This window comes from Alligator sinensis, unplaced genomic scaffold (assembly GCF_000455745.1).
Source record: "Alligator sinensis unplaced genomic scaffold, ASM45574v1 scaffold999_1, whole genome shotgun sequence".
In the NCBI taxonomy this organism is placed as follows: Eukaryota; Metazoa; Chordata; order Crocodylia; family Alligatoridae; genus Alligator; species Alligator sinensis.
In genome coordinates this window covers 820,824-845,523 of record NW_005842571.1, presented here as the reverse complement: position 1 = coordinate 845,523, position 24,700 = coordinate 820,824, and the positions used below count along the sequence as shown (strand labels likewise).

The following is a 24,700-nucleotide window of genomic DNA, read 5'->3' as shown; positions in this document are numbered from 1 at the left end:
ATATCTTGTATAACGCTGAAACTCACTGTCTTCAAGCCTAATAAAGTGGCTGCAGAGTTTGTCAATTAAGGTCAGTGTGAAATAATCTTCTATGGGTTGAGAATATATTTTTTTTAATAGGCAAAAGTGGTCATACTTCACTTTTCTGCTAAGTTCTGTGCTTTATTTTCTCCTGATTTACCTTGTATATTAATTTGAGCAGTATTTATAGCTTTCTTTTATGACCAGAATGGACCATCATAATATAGCCTGATAGCTTGCATAACATTGACTATAGGATTTCCTGTTTCATATTCCCATTAGCTGTACTTGAACTGAAACATATCTTTGGGTGTATTTTCTAAATCTTAATTTAAAAATGCTCAGTGATGAAGAATCCACTATAAATTTTAGCAGTATTTTCCTAATGTTTAATTACCCTCACCATTAAAAATCATGCCCTGGATTTATCTAGTTTCAGTTTCCAGTCATTGAACTTAAACATTTGTCTGCTGTGCTGAAGAGGCTTCTTACCAAATTTCTATTTCCCATATAGGTACCTTGCATTAGAACAATAAGAGGACTTTGGCCCCTGACAGACATTCATTTGAAGGAGCAATGGGATCTGATCCTTGATCCCAGTAATCTTTCTTCCTACCGTGCCACGCGTACATGGCAGGAAGCATGACTGTGGGATCAGATCCCAGTTGTGCCATATTGCCGGTGCAGGAGGAGCCTGGGATCACAATCGTCAGCTGGCTATGGAGGATCCGCAGGGGCAGTTTAAGCCCCCATGTGGTCCCCAAAGCTGTCCAAAGATTAGCTGATTGTCAGCAGGATTGGAAGCGTCTCTGAGTTCAAGCGTTGTGGCCATTCTGATCTGCTGGCAGAGACTGCCTGAGATTCGAGCCCCTGGGGCAGTCTCTGCCAGTCAACAATCAGCTGATCAGGACTTGCTCAGGGGCTTGAGCCCTGTGGTGGTTCCTGCCATATGTTCAATTTAAAGTGCAATGGAAACTAGCCACAAAATTATCACAGGTTTTTGTAATACCTTTGTGGCTGGTTTCCTGTTTAATTGCATTGACAATCTCCTGAACGTGTGTCTGGTTTATACTTTAAGATGCAATAAACTGATTTAATTGTCTTAAGCGTAATATCTGCCTGAGACATTAGTCACTTAAGGATAAATCTTATTTCACCTTTATATTCCTAAGTATTTATTAGAAACAAAGTACTAGTTTTGTACTAATGCACAATTGGTATTCAGTTTTCACCTGCAGCATAGGTATAAATGCACCTGCTAAAAGTAAAATGGAGGACCCCTTCTGTCTTTAGCACAGTAGTCCAGTGCAGGGCTGGCATAGAATCATGGAAAGTTAGGGTTGAAAGGGACCTCAGGAGATCATCTAATCCATCCCCCTGCTCAAAGCAGGACCATCCCCAACTAGATCATCCCAGCCAAAGCTTTGTCTAGCCAGGTTTTGAAAACCTCCAAGGATGGAGAGTCCACAACCTCTCTGGGTAACCTGGTCCAGTGTTTTACTAGCCTCCTAGCGAGAAAATTCTTCCTAATGTCTAACCTAAACTTCCCTTGCTGCAACTTGAGACCATTGCTCCTTGTTGTGTCATTTGCCACCTCTGAGAACAATTGAGCTCCATCCTCTTTCGAACCCCCCCTTCAGGTTGTTGAAAGCTGCTATTAAACTCCTTTTCAGTCTTCTCTTCTCTAAACTAAGTAAACCTGGTTCTCTCAGTCTTTCCTCATAAGCCATGTCCCCTAGCTCCCTCGCTATTTTTGTTGCCCTCCTCTGGACTCTTTCCAATTTGTCCACATGCTTTCTGTAGTGGGGGACCCAAAACTGAACACAGTACTCCAGATGTGTCCTCACCAGTGCTGAATAGAGGGGAATAATCACTTCCTTTGACCTACTGGCACCATACTTACCAGTGCAGCCCAGTATGCTATTAACCTTCTTGGCAACGAGGGCATACTGTTGGCACATATTCAGCTTACTGTCCACTGTAACCTCCAGGTCCTTTTCTGCAGAGCTGCTGCCTAGCCAGTCAGCCCCCATCCTGTACCAGTGCATGGGATTGTTCTGTCCTAAGTGCAAGAAAGATTTTGCACTTGTCCTTGTTGAACCTCATGAGACTTCTTTTGGCCCAATCCTCCAATTTGTCTAGGTCACTCTAAATTCTAGCCCTACTGTCCAGCATATCTACTACTCCCCCCATCCTAGCAGGGACCTTACCTTTCTTAGAATAAAAAGTATGACATCATGGTAGGAAGACGCTCTCTCTTTTTCCCAAATACAGAATGGAATATCCATTGAATCAGTTGAATCTTTTTGCCTTTTCTGCATTATAAATGAAAGTTCTACAACTCAATTTAGAAATGGCCCACTTCCATTGATAAGATTCCTTTTGCTCCTTATAGTACAGCTCATGTTGACAAATTGTACTTACCTGTTCTGGCTGCAGCTGTTTTTTCCCCTGTTAGTTTACCACAATTCCTATCTTCTGATTAACAGTATTTCTGTGAACATATTCTTTTTCTTTTCTTTTCATAATTACTTTCTCTTCACCTGTATTCCAGGCGGTGATACTGTTTTTAACCAATGTAATTTATTTTGACTGTGGCCTTGTGGTTTTCTAGTAAAATGTTCTTGAATAGTTCCCAGTTTTCACATTTGTTTTTGTTTTGTCTATGCTCTTTTGACTCACTTTTTGCTCTGTGAAATTGGCTCTTCTAAAGCACCATAATACATGCTTTGATCATGCATGATGGGTATAATCAAGTCGCAATTCCTTGTATGTAAATAACAATTAACATTTTAGGTGTGAGATCAGTTCCTTTATCGAGATAAGCTTTCATGTATATTTCTCCCATATTCCTGTCCTAATCCCCGATGGTTATCAAATAGAGATTGGCTTTACTTTTTGCTTTAATTAAATCAAGCTAGAAAAAGGAGAAGGATGATAAGGGGACACATTTGTTTTATGGAGAGCTGATAGCCTTATGAATCCAAAAAGCAACTCACAGCTCCCGAACATGAAGTGCTCAGATACTGTGGTGACAGGAATAGTGTGAGGAGAGAGAACACAGCATTCAACTCTGAACAACTACAGCTTTCTTCACCATATTGACAACTTGCACTACAGGATGCAAGATTTGTTGCAGTGTTTGCGCATCAGCAGACACATAGAGTATGCAGTTTCAGCAAAAAATGCATTAACAGGGACCCAAGTTTCAGCACAATGAGCTCTTTGGCATATATATTTTTTAGGATACAGAATGTGATACGGGTGTGTTAGCTAGGAGAGGCACATAAATTCAGGAGGTTCTAAGAAAAAGCTTAGAATTCCAAATGTAGTAAGATATATGTAGACTAATGAATCAGATAAAACTACTAACAGCTGTATAATTTTAGTCCCATCATTCATGGACTAAATTATAATTCACTCTGATCCTTCTGTTTGCTAGGCTAAACCAACCAAACGTGTCTTTTGTTTTGTTTTTTGTTTGTGCGTTTTCTTTTTGGTTTTGGTTTTTTAAATCTCCTATGTAATTTGTTCTCCATTTTTCACAATCACCCTAGGAGCTGATCCTCTGCAATTTTTTCACTTTGAATTCATCTTTATTAAATAAGAGCAACCAGGGTCCTACACGGTGTTCTCAATGAGGTCTCACTAGTGCTCTGACCAATGGCAATGAATCTTCCCTATCTCTGCTGGTAATACCATCTTGGATCACATTTACCTTTTTCACAGCTGCATCACATTACAGGATGACTATAAACTGCTAATTAACTACTATGTTTAGAACTCCTCCTTCTATCTGGTTTTTAACTAATAAGCCCACAGTTTATGGAAGAAATTCTTGAATCCCCAAGCACATGACTTCAGTTTCTACTATCACATTTCATGCTGTTTCTATTAGTCCAGTCCTCCAGTACTTTTTAATGCTAATCCAATTATCCCTTGTGTTGATGCTGCCTCCAGTTATGTCCTCTGAAAGTACCATTATCAAACCCACTAGCCCAGATTGTTAATGAAATACAGTATTGAACAAAATCACTCCCAATAACAGTGCTTGAGAAACTTCACTAGTACTCCGCCTCCAGCCTGATAATTTCCTACATAGTACTATATCAAATGCTTTATAGAAGTTTAGATAGGTTAGATCCACCACATTTCCTTTTATCTAGAAAATCTGTTATCTTGTAAAAAAACAAAATAAATAAATCAGGTTAGTCTGGTACTTTCTGCCTTTAGTAAACTCGTATTTCATTTTATCTTGTTTTTCCATATAAATCTCTGTCTGCTTAGTTTTTCCTTCAAAATTTGTTCAAAGCTTTGGATTTTGAGGCCAAATCACCGTTTTTCTTCTTCCTAAATATAGTTATTATGTCTGCTATTTTCCTTTCCTGTGGCAAATCTACCTCATAGATTTATTAGAAATTCTAGCTACTAGACTGTATGATTTTATTTTGTGGGATGAAGATTATCCAGTCCCTCCACTTTAAAGCCTTGAAGTCTTTTGAACTATGCATACCATATTGACAACTTCCATTTCTATTCCTCATTCCCTGCCTTTACCCCTCTGTTTGATATACTCATGCTTACTGAAAAGTGAGGTGAGTATTTATTGTTGGGGTGATACTTAACACTGTCTTTAAATTCATTGCATATTATTCTCATTGCATAGTACCCTCTATTTTGTTTCCTTGATCTCTGTTGATGCATCTTGCCCTTTGTTTCTATGTCCTTTAAAAGATCTAACTAGCTAGTTCCGGAGAGGCTGGTTTTGTTTTTTTTTACGCCTTTGACCTACAAAATCTGTAAGATTGCTTCTCATTGAAGTCCCTAACTTCTTTGGTTTAGTTGACTTCAATAACTATTTCCATTATTCTTTTTTTTTTTTTACAGTTTTCTCTTTTGAAATTGAGAACCACAGTTTAAAATAGAATCAATTCCTGATTTGATCATCAGCCATTCCAAGGTTATTTTCAGTGCCTAGCTTTTCTGTGATATCCTCCTTACTTGCCAAGCTAAGTCTAAAATAGTAGAACATCATGTTGGTTTAGTGACTACTTGGCGAAGGTAAGATGGCTTCTGGAATTGTCTTACCGTAACAGGAATCTTGCAACATTTTGCCCTGATGTGAAGGATAGTCAGTAGCTTTTCCTTTTCCTTGTTCCCATCAAGATCCTTTTCTAATGCAGGTGCATATCTTGTACTACTGCTCCTGAGAGCCAAGCACAATCTTCTGCTCTCTACAGCTGCTTTGATAAACAGACATCTTAATTCTTCTTAAGGAGTCTGAAGTCACAAAGGCCCGTTTCAATTTTTGGTATAAATATCAAGTCGTCTCCTTTCTGTTCCTGCTTCTGTCTGCAAATTATTCTGTTATCTGTTACTCAGTCTCACGCATCATCTTTGTTCCTCCTCATGCTTCAGTTCCCTGTCTATCTCGGTTGCCTCTTCCTAGAACCCAGCTGTCCTTCATGTTACTGTTGTAACTGCAAAAGAACATGTGAAGTCATCTTTTCTCTGCTTTGTTCATTGCGTTACCCATACAGTAAATGAGGACTGGTGTCCTGTAGAACACACATGATGTGATGAAGTTTTAGAAGTCCTCATGTGCAGTGGCTGAAAACTATTTCTGCTCACAAGCATGAATATTTCTACATGTGTAAAGTGTCTGGCAGAATTTTCTTAGTAACTAAATATTCTTTTATAAAAAATATCACTGCTGGCTTTGCTAATAAAATTAAAGGGTTTGGTAAGTATTAAAGCATTTGGCTTTTTTCTGAGAAATGAAGCCTATATCTCTAATAATATGTTTTTATCTTCATTTTACAAATTTTTACTTTTTTCAGAATATTTCGTAGGAGGAGTATGTTTTTTGAGGGGAAGAAGGATAGAGAGTATGCGCACATTTTATTTCCCTTCACTCACTATTCCTAAGTAGTAATACTTTGTGTATGGTATTAGAAAGTATAATGATATTTAGCAGGTGGCAAAAAAGCAATGTAAGGGTGCTCTGAACCCAAAGAAATTTAAATTAGAGTCTGATAGGATCATGGCAGTGGTGTCAAATCTGGTATTTTGTCTGCAGCAAGATGTTTCCTTTTAATTGCATAATATTGTGGCTCATGGTAGAAGAATTACAAGATTTGATTACCTCTGTTTTAGCATGAGCAACTAAAAAGCATTGTTGTTGGGCTTACCACTACCAATTTCCTATTTCTGCCACTTCTGTTAGTAATTTTATTATGGGATGCATTATGCATTAAATTAGTTTGTGTTTAGTTCTTGTTTGAACATTTGTTTTATGTTGCAGCTGCTGTTAGGACTTACTCTCTCCTTCAGTGATCTGTAACAAAAAATGTTGCTGCCCCCCAAAAAGAGGGCAAAATAAATATACCTCCTTGCCTTCTTTAGGAATAGATTATTTATGCTATCCCTGTAGAAATGGAGAAGGCTTCATACGTGTGTACAGTTATCAACGCTTATTGAGTTTTCTTCATGTGCTGCCAAAGTAGTAACAGTTTTGCTGCTGCATGAGGTGGCAGGCAGATGCTTGCCAGAAATACTAAACAAGTTCAAAGGGAATGTTCACACATGATTACTCCTTACCTAGTGGTTCATTCTTCAAACTGGCTCTGCTTCACTGATGGCACCTGCCATATCTTACCTGTGTGTGTGATTGTAAACACAAAACTTCAGAGGCCTGAAACAGATGAATTAATGAAATAACAGGGCAAATGGTTTTGAAGGAAAAAATTAGACAGAACAATTAATGGGAAAATTCACACTTCATTTAAACAATATTTAATGAATGGGTTGTCTGACTTTGCAAAGAAAATTCTAGGAAACCAAAATTGATTCAAGCAAGCTTTGGCTCAGGCAATTTTTAAGGTTTGCATTTTACCCATGGGGAGTTGCCTCCACTGAAAGTGTGTGTGTGTACACTCTGATTTTGTATATCACTTATGCACATGTCTATGTTACAGGCTCTGGTTCAACTTAGAAAATTAAAAACAAAACAAATCCTTTGCTTCGTGTACAAACCAGATGCATTGGTTAAATTAAAACTGACTTCAAACTGATCTCTGTCTGAACACATTTGTGCTGGTTGAAAGCTGGGTATGTCAATGTAGCTCACAACTCTAAATGTTTTGATGCAAGCCATACCATGTAAATAGAATTAAATGTCCAGCAGAGTTTGCACCATTATATCTACAGTTTTCTCTCGCTTCATGTGGGTTCTGTTTGTGCGAATTCACTCTTATGCAATGACCCTTTTTAAACCAAAAAATCATTTTATGCAAGGGAAATTCACTTATGCGATCAGTGTGGTAGAAGCCCTCAATCAGCTGCTCCGTGCATTGCATTGTAGGAGTGATGCACACCAAAATATAGTCTTCTGTGTGGATTTGTGCTCCTTGCTAATTGTCTGCAACACATATTTCTGTAGTTGGCATCCCTATTATGGCTTCTAAGTGTCCCACTAGCTTATCTCCTACCCCTCTCCCTGGTCCATCAATGAAGCCTTCACCACCCTCTTTTCACACCAACTAAACATTCACCACCACTCCGTGCTTGCGTGTACTGTCTGCTGTTGGTGAGTACCAAAATTGTCTTGTAAAAGTGATAGAAATGGGTCTGGGGGGGGGTCAGTATAGTTGAGGTCTTGGAATGTATCACTGTTTGTTACATTGTAAAGTGTGTTCCGTTTATGCAAATTTGAGTTATGCACCGTTTTCCAGGAATGCATGTAAAGCATAAACCGAGGGAAACCTGTACGTTGATTTAAATCCTGTCTTAGTGGTACAGCTTTGACCATGGCTACACTAGTAAAAGAAGTGTTTCTTTTTACAGCTAGAAAGCTAATACAATGTAGCTGTCCAGCTGCAAAATCCAAGTAGAAGCAAAACAAGTGGCAGTTTTAACTTGTTCATGCATGACCTAGAATAGCGGTTTTCAACCAATTGCACTGTTCGAGATATCTTTTGATTCATCTATTTGAAGTGCAAACAAATGATCTTTTCAGTTGGGCAATGAGTTGAAGTCCCACCTACACTAACTTCAAGTCCCACCAATGGGACGTGGTTGAGAAACACTGACCTAAAAGGTGGTCACTAAGGTTCACCGTTACTGATTACATTTGGGTAAAATTGATACTTGTTTGGGCCTCATCCTCTGTTTGTAAAAACCACACTTAGTGTGAAACCCTAGCTTTCTAGTCTAAGGAATGCCATGCTAGTAAACTATTTTGTCTTAAATTTGGTAAACTGAAAAGTATACATTTCTTTCTCTTCAATTCATTCTTCTGCTGGTAGAGGGAGCAAGTGGACCAATTAAAACTTGAAAAGGTGCTAAATGGGTAAAATGCAAACCTTAAAAATTCCCTGAGCCAAAGCTTGCTTGAATCAATTTTGGTTTCCTTTTTCTTTGCAAAGTCAAACAATCCATTCATTAAATATTGTTTAAATGAAGTGTGAATTTTCCCATTAGTCGTTTTTTCTAATTTTTTCCTTCAAAAACATTTGCCCTTTTTTTTTTTTTCATTAATCCGTTTCAGGCCTCTAAAGTTTTGTTTACAATCACACACACAGGAAACTAATTTGTTGCATCTTTTTGTTTGTTTTTTTTGGATTACAGTTTTGTAATTTTTTTTTTTTTTTTTTTTTTTTACAGTGGGGTTTTTTTCTTATATATGTAGCATGTTTAGATAAAATTGAAGAGGAATTGGCCCAATAAGATTGCAGATCTGCTTTTTAACTATTCTAAGGAAGTTTCTTTCTATTCAAAATAATTATGCATCTTAATTTTGGGTCTATTAGGCAATTCTTTCTATCCATAATTAGTATATAGTGCTTAATCTCTTTTCATCAAGGCTTAGAGCAACTATAACAATTGCTTGAGTAATTCTACTTCCAGCAACTTTAAAAAGTAATGGTAACAAATTTAATAGAGCTTGAAAATTTTTAATTGGCTGTCAGTTATACTTATAACTACTACGTACAAGAATTGACCTAGAGATATTCTCCTTTAGAGAGTAGTTTCAAAAAAGACTATTAGAGAGCCCATATTCAAAAGGGCTTCTCTGCTTGTCTACGGTATTTGGAAATTTTTGGGTTTTTTTAGTTTTCAGAATTCAAAATCTGTAAATATTAAGATGGTTGAAGAACCTTACCACTTTTATAAATGAACAAGTCAGAAAATTACATTTTCAAGTTAATAAATTATATTAATAATGGATATACCAAATATATCAAATTAATAATGGATATACATGTATTTGCAAAGGCTTTTGTGAAAATTCTTTTCCTTTCTTTCTCTTCAATTGATCATAACAGCAGCATGGTAGGGGCAATGGCCTCAAACTGCATCAGAGGAAATTTAGGTTGGAGATTAGAAAGAACTTTCTTTCTCACTATGAAGGTGATTAAACATTGTAGCAGGCTACCTATAGAGGTTATAATGGAGCTGTGTCTCAGACAGGCATAATGATTGCCCACTTTGCTAAGGGAAATCTCCTTTCCATCCCAGAAGTTAATTGACAGATGGAACATTTGTCCATTTAGAACCTAGATGTCCTTCCAAGGTAAGTCCATGAGGTCAGCCTCTGGTCCTGGAGCACCAGGTTCTAAGGGCTGCAGAACCTCAGAGAGGTGTCAGTTCCCTATCAAGGCCACACAGCACCACATGACAGAATCCACCTTGAATGTATGCAGGCAGAACTACGGATAGTTTGTTCTCCTATGACATCTGTTTGGCCTGGTGGAAGGACAGCCAATGAATACTTGAGGGTGACAGTTTTCCCTTTCTAGCTACTGGTGACTGTTTTGATGAATGATTCTCTGCACAGGAGAGGAGTGCATATCAATGACCAATGAGTTTATATCAAGTGTACGGTCTCTGGTCTTCCAAGAAGGTGAATCTGTACATCAGTGTCCTGGAGCTCATCTAATTATATAGAGTCTGTAAGGTGTTAGTGCATCATGTCCAGCACATGATAAACAGTACAGCTGCAACATTCTTTATCAACAAACAACGAGGTGCAAAATTTTCTGTCTCTATACAGGATGGTGGTAAGCAGTGCATCCGTTGGAGCTCAAATTGAAGCTCAACCCTGGCTCATTGTCCAATGCCTTTCTTATCTCATGGTTGGGGAATTCCTGTATGCCTTTTTACTCAGATGTCTAGTTCCACAAGATGAGGAATTCTCTATAATTGATCTTGATGTTCCTGATCTGGCTAAGATTCTTCTGGTTTCAAGGCCACCTTCATATTGGTGAAGGTTCCCAGGTCATTCCCAGACCTATTTACCCAAAAGAAAGGAGGATACTCCACCCAGATCTATACACTTTGCAGCAGGGGTGCTTGATGAGTGTCAGTGGTAGAGCAGCCTTGCTTGTCCCCTGTGAGATGTATCATCAGCCACAGCAGGAGAGACATGACTAGATGGACATAATTTAACAGATTAGGTTCTTGGCTGGATTTCTTGTGATATCACCCTTCCCTTATGAGGCTTCGGTATCAGCTATCCTTACCCTCAAAACCTGAAAAGTGGGGACTACTTACTCCTCAGCTCTTTTAAAGCACACCTGGATGCCATCTCAGATCTGCTTTCTACCCAGAAGTCCCCAAAGTCTCTCAAGGCCCTATCCAAGGTGTTCTCTTGAAAAATCCTATTTGCTAGTGAGATATGTGACACCCTAGCGTCACACCTCTGATAGAGCTGCCATTTGAACCCATGCAGCTTTCTTGGTTGCCATCATCAGTTGTGGTGACAAAGGCAGGTGAGATCCAGGTATCAGACATAACTTGGCTTTGAGTGTAATGCTCTGACTGCACAGATGGTCCAGTGCTAGCAAAGTGATAATAAGATTTAGCATAGTAAACACGGTTGCCTACACTTAAGTATTGAAGTATAGGTTCTCATTTGGTCTTAAGTGGTCCATGAAATGCAGTTATGCTGTGTAGTGACTGATGCCATATGTGAGATGAAATGTTGAAGCTGGTGGAATGAAATATCCTTCATTTAAGGTAGCTGTAAGGAAAGATTTAAACCTCTTTATGAATTGATGATTGTCTTCAAAATATAGACACTTGTCACTGCCCAAAACAAAGACACATGCAAATGTGCTCAAGAGTTTGGATGATGCGAGTAAAGATTCTGCTGGGGAATTGTTTTCAGGAACGATGTGTGCAGAGGATGTGGGAAGAAAGCTGAAGCATATCTGAGACGCACTACAGATGCAGCTTCAACAATCTGCCCTGAGGGAAGCAGAGAGAGAGGTCTTTTAGGTCTGGTGCTAGCTGAGTAGGATTTAGCATCTGTGAGTAAGGAAACAGGCTCCTGATTCCTCGTGTGCTCTGGGAAACAAGACTGTATCTGCTCTTTGTAAATAAATAGGAGTACATCAAAGATTCCTCTATCCATCACCATTGTTGTTTCCAAACTGGAATAACCTATAAGACACTGCACTTTTGGCTATTCTTTCTGGTCAAAAGGGATAACAGTTTTCATTAAAATGTTTGTAGAGATCAGTGTATTCAGCTGTAACTTAGTGGGCTTATGATTTTGTTTGAAAAGCATGAGAAGATAGCTTGTTAATGATGAAAGAAGATGGTCCTCAGAACAAATTTTCAGATGAGACCACCTTTACAACCCATCAAATAGTATTGATCACCATCTTTTCTCTCCTGTTTTGAGGTTGGACAATATATGTTATAGTTAACTTGCATTAATTCTACAAATTGTAAAAGTTAGCTTGTGTTAATTCTACAAATAAAATGTTTTTAATATTATCCAGGCAAAAGGAAAACAAAAAAAAGTGAAAATCTAAATAGCTGCCTGACGGTGACACATTTTTATGTAGATTAAGTGATTTTCTTTTATTTTTATATATTCTCTCTCTCTCTCTGAAACTAAAGTCTTCAGCGTTTCTGAAACCTTATCATTGGGCTGATGATTCATGTTGCCCACAAGAGAACTTTTGGTGTTTAACTTGCTGTTCAGTTCTACGCATTAAGGTTTTTGCACCAGCAATTTATTGGTGATTGAGGGCGAGAGGAAAACTCGGTAAATACTGGTGTGACACAAAATGGTGTAAAAATAATGCATCAAAGAGGGAAGGCCTTCTCCTAAGTGTGAAGAGGTTCTGTTTTAAGTTTTACGCTGTCTTACAATCCATTTTACTACATTTATGGCTTCCATGAACTGAAACTGCTTTTTTGAGGGGGAAAAAATAATTTTCCTGTTGAAGTTGTCACAAAAATATTTATTGAAATTTCCTCTTTTCAGTGGACTATTTTTGTACAGTATGTTACTTTAACGTAACAGAGGAAAAGGAGCAGTATTACTTCCTCTTTTTGGAAACATATTTATAATCACAATTTTACTTGTGATTTAGCTTTTAGCCCCTTTTTAAGAAAAACGTCTCTTTCACGTTTTGTTAAAATATGAAGTTTTACATGCAGTTTGAGGTGAAGAAAATCTAACTAGATTTACTACTAGGGAACTGTTAATTATTGTTTTTCATGAATCAATTATTATAAAGCTGACAGTCAGTAAATACTAACGTGTGGAATAATCCACAGCATCAGAAATTGTCAGGCTGATGTCTTAGTGTCAGCAGCAATTATATAAGTATATTTATGTAGTAAATGTATGCAAGCTGCAGAATGGTGTCTGCTTAAGTCTGTACAAAGTAAACCCCACCTCTGTTTCATTTTATTTATGATGGTTAGATTTTTTTTTTTGTAGGCCTAAAGCAGACAGCACTTCAAACCATGTTATATATGGCAAATGAAGTATGAAACAGGAAGTTCCAACAGTGTAGCTTCTAAAATTTGCTAAATGGTAGGGGCCTCCTGAGACTATTATCCCATACTAAAAGATTAAGCCAGTGGGAATTTTCTCTACAAGTGCTGCTACAGTTTCTTCCAGAAGATGCTCTGTGCAGCAGCAGTTTAGAAAGGGGTGGGATAATAAACTTCATGGCTTCAGAACTTTGGATCCCTTAGTTAGGTGCTAGATTTTCACTAATATTTTCAAGTGCTTTGTATGTACACAGTCATTTTTTGTTCTGAGATCATATTTCTTCATACAGTATGAGGTGTCATAGTGTTGTTTTTCTCCCATGAATTCACAAATAGGAGAATTGATTGATTAATCTCTAGGTAGGGCAATAAAGTAGAACTGGAGAAAAACAGGTTAACATATCCCAAATTGAAGAGCAAGAAAAAATATCAACAGGCTTCAGTCTTATTACTCCACCAGCCAGCGCCTGATAAAGATCAGTAATATTTCTGTGATAAGCAGTGTGTGACCATATAAGATGACATAGTTCCTGTATGGAATTATTTTAGAAATTTAGTTAAGACAAGCTGCAGAATGTGAATAAAAATAAGAAGGAAGGGGAAGTGAAGGCGCAGATAATCGCAATAAGATTATAATAATTATGCACTTAAATGTCCTACTTGTTCACAATGGGGAATGCTCAAGCTGTGGTGTTTTACTTTTACTTTTCCCCTCTTCTTTCCTCTTCCTGTTTAAAATTTTTAATTTTGCTGTTTCTTTATATATTTAATCCTTAGCCATTAAAAATTGCAAAGATTGGAACCTCCTCCTGTTCTCAATGTTAATTATATTTAAGTCAATTAATTGCATCATTCGTAGTGCAACTTTTATCACCATGAACATTTTAACAGTCTTAGATATCTAGTCTAATCTGTTTCCTTATCCTCTAATCTGAAGTGCTTTTTATTTCCTCATCACCAGGCCAGGACCACTTGGAAAGTCTCACGGATCCCAAATTTAACTTCTACACATGTAGAATAGCAAAATGCTTTTACCTTAATGGTCATGAGATGGTGGATATTGAAATCACATTAATTTTGACTATCTTTTATTAACTTCTGTTCCAGCATCATCTTAATAGCCTATCTTGAGATAACCTTGCTAGGCTTTCTACAAGCCTAGAACTTGAGTTTTAAGATTTATAATGTGTTTGAATTCTTATCTGTTTGTAAAACAGCAACTTCTATAATTTCAATAAAAAATGAAGAGTATGTATGTAAACAGGATGCCAGTATAGAACTTTTCTAAATTCTATCTTATGTTCTGCATGACACAGAACAAATGTTATATATCCTTACATTGCATGCATGTGTTCACTTAGATTCTACGACTGTCTTTTTGGTCTAACTATTTTTTAGAAAAGGTTCAGTACTGAAACATAATAAAACCTGATTCTGAGCAACGTAATACTTTTCTGGAATTTCCATTTTGAATGGGCAAGGCAATGTATATAGTACAATGAGATCATCTTATGCTAATTTGTGTATATTTCTAAGGTATCTAGGTATCACAGTCACTATTGAGGTAAAGGACTCTAGATTGATAGACTTTGGCAGTTAAAAGAATCTTTTAGTTCTCTTTATTTCTTCTTTAAAAATGTACTTGTAACTTGAAGTGGACATGAATATTCTTTTAATGCATTAAACTTTTAAACAACTCATTAACTCAGCCCTTCAGCTATCTAGAACTGATTCTGTGCTTTTAAACTTTGTAACATTCAGAGAGCTTGCATTATGGGTGTTATTTGGTTCACTTCAGGGTTTTTTTAAAACTCCAGAATATTGAGGTGTTACCATAATGTTGTGTACTGTTAGAGTTACCTGAAAAACCTGCCTACAAGATTGACTAGTGATGACTTCATTGTATTTAGTGTAAAGCGTAAAATCCCAAAAGAATTTTCTTTCCTTGTAACAGGTCAAGATGTTTTTGCTAGCCTTTAAGTTGTTAGTATTTTTCTTGTGTGTTGTGTAAAGTGACATACATGTACTAGCATTAATATATGATTGGTAATTTAGAGTAAACAAATCATTTTGACTCCCAGTCAAAGAAGTTGGGGATTTTAAGGGAGTCTCCCCAAAAAGAGCCCAATAAGTGGATGAAACTACATAGATTAATTTTTTGGAGGAAATTGGATCTGATAATAGAAGTACACCAAAAAAAGGAGAGAAACATTCCATGTTGAATATGTACTATTAGTATATAAGTTACTCTTACTATATATGTATGTGCTTTTAGTATATATGTTAAAATTACGGCTCCTTGCATTAATTATAAAAATAGGTATCCATTTTCTGTGTTTCCATGCAAAGTTATTAAACTGAAGAGCTATGCTCAAAGCAAATAATAGGTAAGAGATTAGCAGAAGCTGCTTTCTCCACTGGGAAGGGATTTAGAGAGCAGAAATTTAATAAATACAAAACAAGGAAGATAAGATTTTGGGGACAATCAGGCTCACAAATGGAAGCAACAGTCACTTCCCTTGTGGCAGGAAGGAGGACCTAATTTAGCTGTGGGTCCATGGTCAGAGAAGGCAAACTGTGTTAGAAAGACTCCAGTTCAGAAGACAAATCACAAGTTACTCCAAAAGAACCAAAACCATTCTTTTTGCAACCAAAAAGAATGCTTGTCATCTCAAAGGACTGGATAACTGCTCAAAGAATGATCTTAAGTAGTGAGGAAACTGACAAGGAAATGTGTTCCTATTTTTGTCTAGGTCTCTAATTTAAATACTAATTACTAAGAGCAGTGGCCTTAGAATCCTGTGCAAAATCATACATGTGTGAACGCATGCACTGCGTGTGTGGTTCCACTGTCACGTGTTCCAGAAGGGTTTTTCAGTAGTATGAGACCACAGCTGGAGTTTGGGGAAAGGTCTGTATAAGCCAGTGGAGAGTATGATGCGACTGTACTAGGCTGGAGAAAAGAGAGAGGGACATGGGCAGTTGTACCACAGGTGCCAACAGCTTTCAGAGCAGGATGCTGGACAGATGGTGTGCCAAGAGAGACCCAAGCCAGAGGTAGCGTCTAGATTTTGTTCAGACTCAGAGGGTTAAAGCATCTAGGACCCAGTGGATGGGACTCAAAACCATTTGATGTTTGCCTAGACATAAAGTGCTTGACCAGATCTGTGTTCTTAACATAGAAAGATGATGTTAAAAGTTGGTATTTAAAGTAAAATAAAATAGCTTCCATTTCCCTATGGAATAATGGGTAATGAAAGAACAGCATGTTTTAAGACAACAAAAGGTGAGGGTGGAATAAGGATTAAGGAAAGCAGTGATTCCTCCTTTAAAAAACATTTTTGAGTTGGTACACATCTGAAGTCTTGTGTACTTCAGTTTTTCCCCCTTTAACTGTTAATCAAACTGAAGAGAATTTTCAGCAAGTAGACTGTATGTAACCAAATCGCCAACCTCCATTAATTTGGCGCACAAATATTGTTCAAACATTTTCTTAGTTTTTCCTGTACGTAGGTTATTCAATAAGAATGGGCAGAACCTTACTGAATTCCATTTGTTCTATGGATCTCCTGTTACTAAGTGACTAAGAAACTGAGAGTGAGATTTGAGCAGAAGATTGTATAATTGATGGAGTTCTGGAACCTTAAACTTTTTCTTCCCTCTCTGATTTATGCTTATGCATTTACATTATTTTCAGGGGGTCTTGTCAAGCTTTTAAAAGTATTATTAGTGATATTGTAACCTCAGTCATCATGGATCTAATAGTTGAAACTGGACATCAGTAGCTTCCTAAATATAACTCCATCAATGCCATCTTCCTTTATTTTGAGACTAACATATAATTTTTGTCTGTGCTGTTGATGGAGAATTTTTTATGGGGTATAAATAACTACTGTCATACTGAATAGACTCTTCCAAAATAGTGATTCTTTTTCTTTCAGTTAAGCAGCTTTAATAATAAACTATAAGGATCTGAGTACTTTTTTCTGATGGGCGATTACAGCTTTTTCTTAAGAGCAGCACACAACTAATGAATGGCCTTAAAGAAATCTGTTTTGCCCCGGGTATTAACAAGTTTGTTTCAAGTTTCAAAAAAATAAATCGGCAAATTAACATTCCTGTTCATTTGCTATATTCAGATACATGTGCTATTTATAAATATTTTGGTCAGCTTCTGCTTTTTTGCTTAAGTGTTAGGTTTCTTTTAGACAAGAACTTTTTTTTACACAGGAACATTAAACTGAGAAGCTATAAGTGCTTGTTTTTGTCTGCTAGTGTAAGAAAACAAATGTCTGTCTGACATGAAAGTATGATAGTTATTGATTTTGCCCAGATAAATGTTCAAAGTATAATAGATTAATCTGTCATTTCCTCTGTTACAGTGGCTGTTTTTTTTTACTAAGTAAAATAGAGGAAGTTCAGCATGTTTATATTAAGACAAATACTTCATGGTGTAAGTTTTGAAGAGGTAGCAGTGTATAATGAACTTCACATTTTAGCAGTTCTTACCATGGCTTTTTGGTGTAAAGATCAGTTAAAAACTGCTGCAGGCCTGCAGGTCATGACCTTACCATTTTAGTCAGCATAGAATATGTTGTACTTTTGCTTCTGAAGCAAAAACAACTGTTGGTTCTTTTGTATAATACGGGACTTGAGGGGGTGTACACATTGTTTAAGCAAAACTGAAAGGGGAAAAAATGCATTTTAGACAAGAATTACGACACAACAGAATTGGGGACAAAGGAAATTGATGGTTCAGTTAAGAAATCGGACATATATATAATTTCATATGTGATGTATGAGTCCGATATACATGTCTGATTTCTTAGTTGTATCATCATTTTCCTTTGTCCCTAATTCTTTTGTATTCTTGGCTTCTCTAAAATGCTTTTTCCTTTCAGGTTTGCTTAAACAATAGATTTTTATCCTATTTATTTCAAGTGTCAGCAATATATAACGTCATTCAGGCAAACTGCAGCATGTGTGTGTGTGTACATCCATGTATATGTACATATATAAACAAAGTATGATCCAGAATGTGGTCCACTTGGGACCACATTGAAATCAGGGGGGTTCTGCCTTGGCACAACTGACTTCCCATGGACCACATTATGTGATTGAGGTCTTGGATTGTATTGTCTTTCCCCCTTTTAAATAAAAGTAGAATTTCAGTGCCCTTTCCTATTGTGTCGTTTTCATCCCTTCAGTTCGGTTGTCTACCCCGGTGCAGTTGTAGTAAATAAGTGTTCCATATTATTCTCACCTGCCACAGGTCTTAAATATGAAGTGGGAAGAATGCAGTTACTGCATGCTGTCACCACAGAAGGAGAGAACCTAATATAACAAGTTCTCTTTGCTATTGCCCATTGAAATATTAAAGAAGTTTACCAGGCTTAGACAACTGAATGAGAGGTCAAAATCCAGGCATTGTAATTTTTTTGTTTTCTCAATGACAAAAATCTTACTGACTTAGCCTAGAATTTCACTGGTAATCCTTTCTATTGGGATCATTCCACAGCATCCAGTAAATTGCTTGTAATTTTATCCTAAACGCTGAGATACTTAAAGTTACAAATTAGCGGGAAGTGCATTCAAGGAGAATGAAACTGGATGCAGGTTTTGATTAATTTGTTCCTCCCATAGTAGGCTATACAAAAGAAGACTACCAGAGCCATCCCTTGGGTAGAGTGAATCAGGGTGACTGCCCCGGGCCCTGTGCTTTGGGGGCCCCTGCGGAGCCAGGCAGAGCGGCTGCAGCCCCTCTTGCGGGGCCTGCCTGGAGCTGGCAGCTCAGCCCCACACACTCCCCGCACACCGCCGGCTTTGCATTCGCTGAATAGCGGCTCATCCAGGGTATGCAGGATCTGCTTGGCCCTGGGCACCAAATTTCATTGCTACAGCACTGCTGTGCCCTGGCTTTGCAGGGGTCCACAGCCCCACACAGTGTTAAAGGGGCCCCACACAGGCTGATTTGCCCCAGGCCCCGCACCCTCCTAGGGTCAGCTCTGCCTACTATAGTTAACGTACTTTTTCTTAATTTTGTTCATATATGCCCACAAAATCTGGCATGTTGGCACCTTTCTAGTATGTTTTGCCAAGTGTCTTAGATTTAACATGTCTTGTAATCAGGTTTAAATAACACTAAACATTGGCATGTATTTATTCAAGCATGACATCTTATTATTTTAATAGCCTTTAAGAAGGATTTTTTTTCAAAGACAAAGGACAGTTAGATGCATAACTTTCAAAAATAGATGGGAAGGGGGCATCTTGGATACTCTGAAATTTTAACAGTGGCACAAAAAACCTCTGGGTGATCTGAATGTAAGCAATATTTTCAAATATTTGTTTTTGTGTATTACTTGATTGGGTTTTTTTTATTCGTTTTAGGTTGCTTCCTTAGCTGGGCCAGGAGGACAAGTTGAAATAGAACAAAACTTTCTCAATAACAAATTGAAGACAATAACTGCTTACTTTGGTGACCTAATCAGACGTGACATATCTTGAGCTTAACAAGTATATACAAATAAATGGATCATAGTGTATGATTTCCTAATTATATACTTGACTTCCTTTTGTCCTTAATCCTTTTACGTTCTTGGCTTGTCTAAAATGTTCTTTTTCTTCCTTTCAGTTTTTCTTAGACGGTATTATTTTTCAAGTGTCAATAAATGCTTTTTTATAAAAAAGACTTTTGAAATATTCATTTTTATAAAGTGACATAATTTTGGTTGATGTAAGACCTTATGGTAAATCTAAAAGGAACTGTCCGTAAAATGAAACATCGCAGCTTTTAATTTCTGCTAATATAAGACAAGTTGAAAACCTTTACCCTATTTTTCCAGCCCTGTTTCTATTCACTTGTGGGGAGGGGAGCGTTTGTATGTGTGTGTGTTTGTATTTTCTTCATAACATTAGTTTAATAAAAAAAAAAAAAAATTAAGTTTGTGCGCAACAGTTATTTAAGAGCTTCTGTTCATTTATACTCAACAAATTAAAAAGTAATAAGAAAGGAATCCAAAACCTACCTGTCACATGTATCAAAAACTAAAACAAGGCTGTTTTAAGCCATTTCCATCATCGTTCTAATATGCTAGGCTTCACAGATCCGCTTCAATGGCTACTTCAGCGTGGCAACAACTTGTGAATCATTGACAGCAGAATGGTGGTGCTGCAGTTCCTGGAATACCTTCAGGTTTTATTTGCCTTGCCAGCAGCTCCAATAGACTCATTGCTGCAGAGGCTTTCTGAGGAAAGTTCAAACTGTGTTAGAAATTTCTAAGAGTGTATGTCATCAGTGTTCCTACCTAATCCTCAGTGGTGTGCCAGGGTCACATTTATATGCCTTTTGGGGAAATTGTCCCATTAGCTTCCATTCCTCCTCTGAGACATATGTCATACCAACTCATGCCCTCCAGGCTTCAGGGAGCAAACTCTAGGTCAAGCAAGTCAGAGACCACCCTCTTGACTGTGAATGGAAGACTGTCACTCTCTCAGACTGCAGATTGAAAGACACTGAATGCATCTTGCCACTGCCAATGCTGAGAGTTGGGTAAGGAGTCTTTGGGCCAAACATTCTCCCCTCTACTTCTATATCTGATTTCAAAGGGTTCCTCTAGTGATGTCAAGCTGGGGCCTCAGAGTGGAAATTCAGATCCATTAGTAAGGAAATGAAGGTTTTCTAGGACAGCCCAGAAAAGAATTTGAACTTTTCCAGAGAAAAGTTCAATTTGAACTTTTGATACTTTCCCTGAGAACCAAAACAAAACACCATTAAGAAGATAAGACAACATATCTAGTTTTCTTGAAGGCTTGGAGATTGCTATATGTACATTTTTGGGGCAGGGTCCAAAGCTAATTCTTCTGCTTGTGAGGTAGGAGCATGGGAACAAATTCTTGAAGGAATAAATCAGTGCTGGTTTCTTTATTCACTCCATGGAGGGAAGAGGATTAGGGGGTATGGTGGATTATGAGTAATTGGCTCTTCTGTTTACCTTATAGTGCAGCATGTCAGATTTATGCAGGGAAGACTAAGCTACAGATCTAAGCCAATTCCTCTGTGCAAAGAAAAAAAAAGCAAGGAAAATAAAGGGAACTCTTCCCTGAAGGAAGGAAATCCAACTTGTAAGGATTTGGAGTTAAAGGATCAAATAATTGTTTGATTATTGTTGCATACTTTTTAAAATATATACCAGGAATGGTCAATCTGTGTGGCATTCAGCGGATCAGGAAAGAGGCAGGCAGCACAGTGGCAGATGGGGCAGAAAGCAAGGCAGCCGATTGCGGAGGGAGCAGAGAAAAGGAGCAGACAGCAAAGCAACAGGTCAGGCAGGGAACAGAGAGCAAACTGACAGATGAGGCAGGGGAAGGGGATTGGAGTGGCACTTGGAATGATGGAGGGTTTGATTTGTGGTACTCCTGTCAGAAAAAGGTTTGCCCCCACCGCTGTATACAATCAGACAGACTTTCAGAGTTCTGAGGACAGTGAAGCCATGCTTAGCTATGCAGCTGCCCTGCAGGTCCCTTTTTGTGTTCTTTAGATCAGTGGTTCTCAACCTTTTACATCTTGCATCCCACCAGCCATTGGTCCCACCATGATAAATGACGAGCGGCCCCAGCGGGCGGCTGATGAGAAGATCCTCCTCCGCTCCGTGCAACACCTCGGAGAACAGCGCCGTAGGGAACTGCAAGGAACAGCTGCTGCCAGCTCCACTGCCCTGCAACCCCGCGCTGCAGGGAGCGGAGGAGTCACGCAGGCCTCCTCTCGCCGCCACTCACCCTGCACTGCCCTGGGGAAGCACCTCCTGCGCACAGGGCTGCTGCGCCCCTCAAAGAGCCCCTGCCATTCCCTGCCCCTTTGCTTCGCTCCCCAGGTACCTGTACAGCCCAGCAGGCACGATCTTCCCAGCCGCACCAGATAATGCCCACCAGGCTGCAGAGGCACCTGGGGGAGGGAAGCAAAGTGGCAGGGAAGGGTGGCTGCTCACTGCTCCTTGCTCTGCCCTGCTTCCCTGCCCCAGGTGCCTCTGCAGCTCGGCAGGCATGACCTGGCGCAGCAGGCAGCACCAGGGCCACGTGGGGATCTCCATGCTGCTGCAAGCTCTGCGCTGCCCTGGCAACACACCTCCTTCATGTGGAGCTGCAGGGAGGGCAGCAACACTTTAGCTCGCAGCCTGCTCCTGCACCAGGTACATCTCTGGGGGGCATGGGTCCCCGCTGCCCCTTGTAAATGTGCGTGGCAGTGGGGAGCTGGCCCTCCCCCGGTGAGCCATCCGAGGCTCTGTCCTGCTCCCTGCTGGAGCCCTGCAGCCACATACTGCAGCCCGGGCCCCAAGCACCCCCAACCCCAGCCAGTGGCAATATGTAGGGGGTGCACAGGGGTGCACGTGCATCCCCTGAGAGCACCAGCTGGGGAGTGTGGGTGCCAGAAGAAGTGATCCCTGCAGTCCCCTGTGGCTGATTGTGCTGGCAGATGGGCCATGGGGGATCCCCTCCCATCTGCGTGATTGGCCATGGGGGGACCCTGGTTGCTAACTGGCCACTGCGGGGCAAGTGCCTCCCCTGACTCAGGAGGCACCAGTTGCCCATGGCCCCAGCCCTGCCCAGCTCCATCCCTACAGGGACCTCAATCCCCATCTTCCCCCTGATTTACCTGAAAGAGCTGCCCTCAGCCACATGCATGTGCTGTACATGCATGTGGCGCCCCCTGTCGCGTCGCCTTCCTTCCTCCCAGGTCCCTGCAAGCTGGTACTCTGCCAACAGGAAGCTCACTGCCAGCAGACTTCATTATAAAGGAGTTTCACTCCCAGAGACTTCACCGAGGTATTACTGTAATTATTTTTTAAACTTCAGGTCCGACCTAGACGACCTTCACGTCCCACCAGTTGAGAAACACTGCTAGATGAATAAAAAAAAACCAAAAACTACTGTTCATAAAATAAAAGGGTAAAAAAAATATCAGCCTGTTATTCAGAGTTACTGCTGTGAGTTCCCACAAGTTATTAGGATGTCATCCCTCACTACTACTGTGGGCCACTTTGCCCTAATGTCCAGACTGCTGTTGGAAATGGTCATGGCTTACCATTGCCACTGCCAACAACAGCTGGCCATGGAGTGGAAGGAGGAATAGTAATTATTGTTTTGTAACATAGTGGGGTTTTTTCTTATTTTTTGTAATTTAATTGTTCTTATTTTTTGTTGTGTCACAGCTGATGGGTCTGAGAATGTTCCTAACCCAGGAATGATGTTGAACTGCCATCTACAAAAGGACCTGAGTTATAAGTTAGGTAAAAATCCTCCCTGTCCCCAATTAGAAACAAAGGCCCCACAGACAGCCTAAAAAAGCCAATTGAGAGACAAGACTCTTCTTAGTACTTGTCTGATTGTGCTTGAGTGTTGTTCTACTTCTGGGCTGCTATTCTTCCTTCCACTTCATGGCCAGTTGCTGGTGGTGGTGGTGGCAGTGCTAATGGTAAGCCATGACAATTTCCATCAGGAATCTGGATGTTAGGGCAAAGTGACCCACAGTAGTAGCAAGAGGCGACAGCCTAATAACTTGTGGGAACTCCCAGCAGTAACTCTGCTGTATCATTTGGCAACCTCTATGGCTGCTTACAGATGTAAAAGGAAAAACAAAACAAGCCAGTGCTTTACTTTAAAACTTGGTGTGCCCTCATGCTAAGCCCCAGTACATGCCTAGAAGAGGCATCGCATTGGTTTGAACCTGGCTCACCCAACATCTGTATAGATCAGGTGCCTTAGTGGGGCTTTTATCTATTGAATCAGCTATTAGATAAAAGCACAAAAAAGCTCCGCAGAAGTGCCCGATCTATACAGATGCTGCAGAGCCAGGTCAAAATAATGCACTGCTGCTTTCCTGTAGAGCATGGGGGGGTGGGGTTCACAGCAACCTATGTGCTTTCAAAGGCAGTGATCTTTTTGTCCTGTGTTTGCATGGCACCTAGAACAGTGGGGTCCTGGTCCATGACAAAAGGTACTAGCCACTTCTATAAATAGTGCTAGCATAGGAAATACCTAAAAAATCTCATAACCTAAGGGCTTCTTCCTAAAGTTAATGGGACAGAACTGGTTTTGTTCAGGTAATTGAGGCCTTTGTCATTGAGATCAGGTACTCTACCAATTGAGGTCTTAGCTCTCCTGGTACATACTTCAGAATAATTGGGGGGAAAAAAAGCAGATTTCTAGCTCTGGTTCCTGCTAGACTCTATAGGAAGGATGACAGATAGCCTGGCAAATTGAAGCAATCGCTGGAGTACAAAAAGAGATTATACCATTTTGCAAACACAAATCTAGGGTACTGCTGAGGTGAGACCAAATAAACATCCTCAGTTCCTCAGTGCAATCTGCATGATTTATGACATTCTGTCGGGAATTAGGCCCTCTCCCCCTTCAATTTGTGCTAGCCTTTGATTTTTTTAAAGTGAATTTCTGGCTCAAAATGAGGTCATAAGGCATTGCCCAGAATGAGCTGTTAGTTGAACTGTACAAGAATCGCAAGATCCATAGATTTTCTCTGTAACTGTAGGAGCCTTGAGTTGCAGCAGAGGAAATTTAGGTTAGTGATTAGGAGGAACTTTCTGATAGGGCTGTGAAAAATTTCGCCCAGCATTTTGTTTCGAAGCTGTTTCAATGCATTTTGGGCTTGAAACAGTGAAATCAAAATTAAACAAAAGCCTTCAAAATATCTTCGAAACGAAACAAGGGAACTTTAAACGTTTCAAGTTTCGAAGCCAGCCTTACTGGCTTCAGCACCGGTCCCAGCTGGCAGCACCCAGTTCCTCTCATCTGGCAGCTTGCCCACACCCCCAGAAGGGCTGCAGCAGCTGTGCTGGAGTCCTCCCGGGGGGGGGGGGGGGGCCCC

At 39.5% G+C, this 24,700-nt stretch overlaps 1 protein-coding gene across 3 annotated transcripts in view; it reads left to right on the top strand.

The window, feature by feature from the left end:
- Positions 1-19,721, top strand: part of TGS1 (trimethylguanosine synthase 1) — a 51,560-nt gene extending 31,839 nt beyond the window's left edge. For all 3 annotated transcript variants that reach the window (XM_006032432.2, XM_025214181.1, XM_025214182.1), the window contains one exon: positions 19,210-19,721. In XM_006032432.2, coding sequence (XP_006032494.1) covers positions 19,210-19,326 — 117 coding nt within the window. In that variant the 3' untranslated portion in view covers positions 19,327-19,721. The remainder of the gene's footprint in view (positions 1-19,209) is intronic.
- The last annotated feature ends 4,979 nt before the right edge of the window (positions 19,722-24,700 follow it).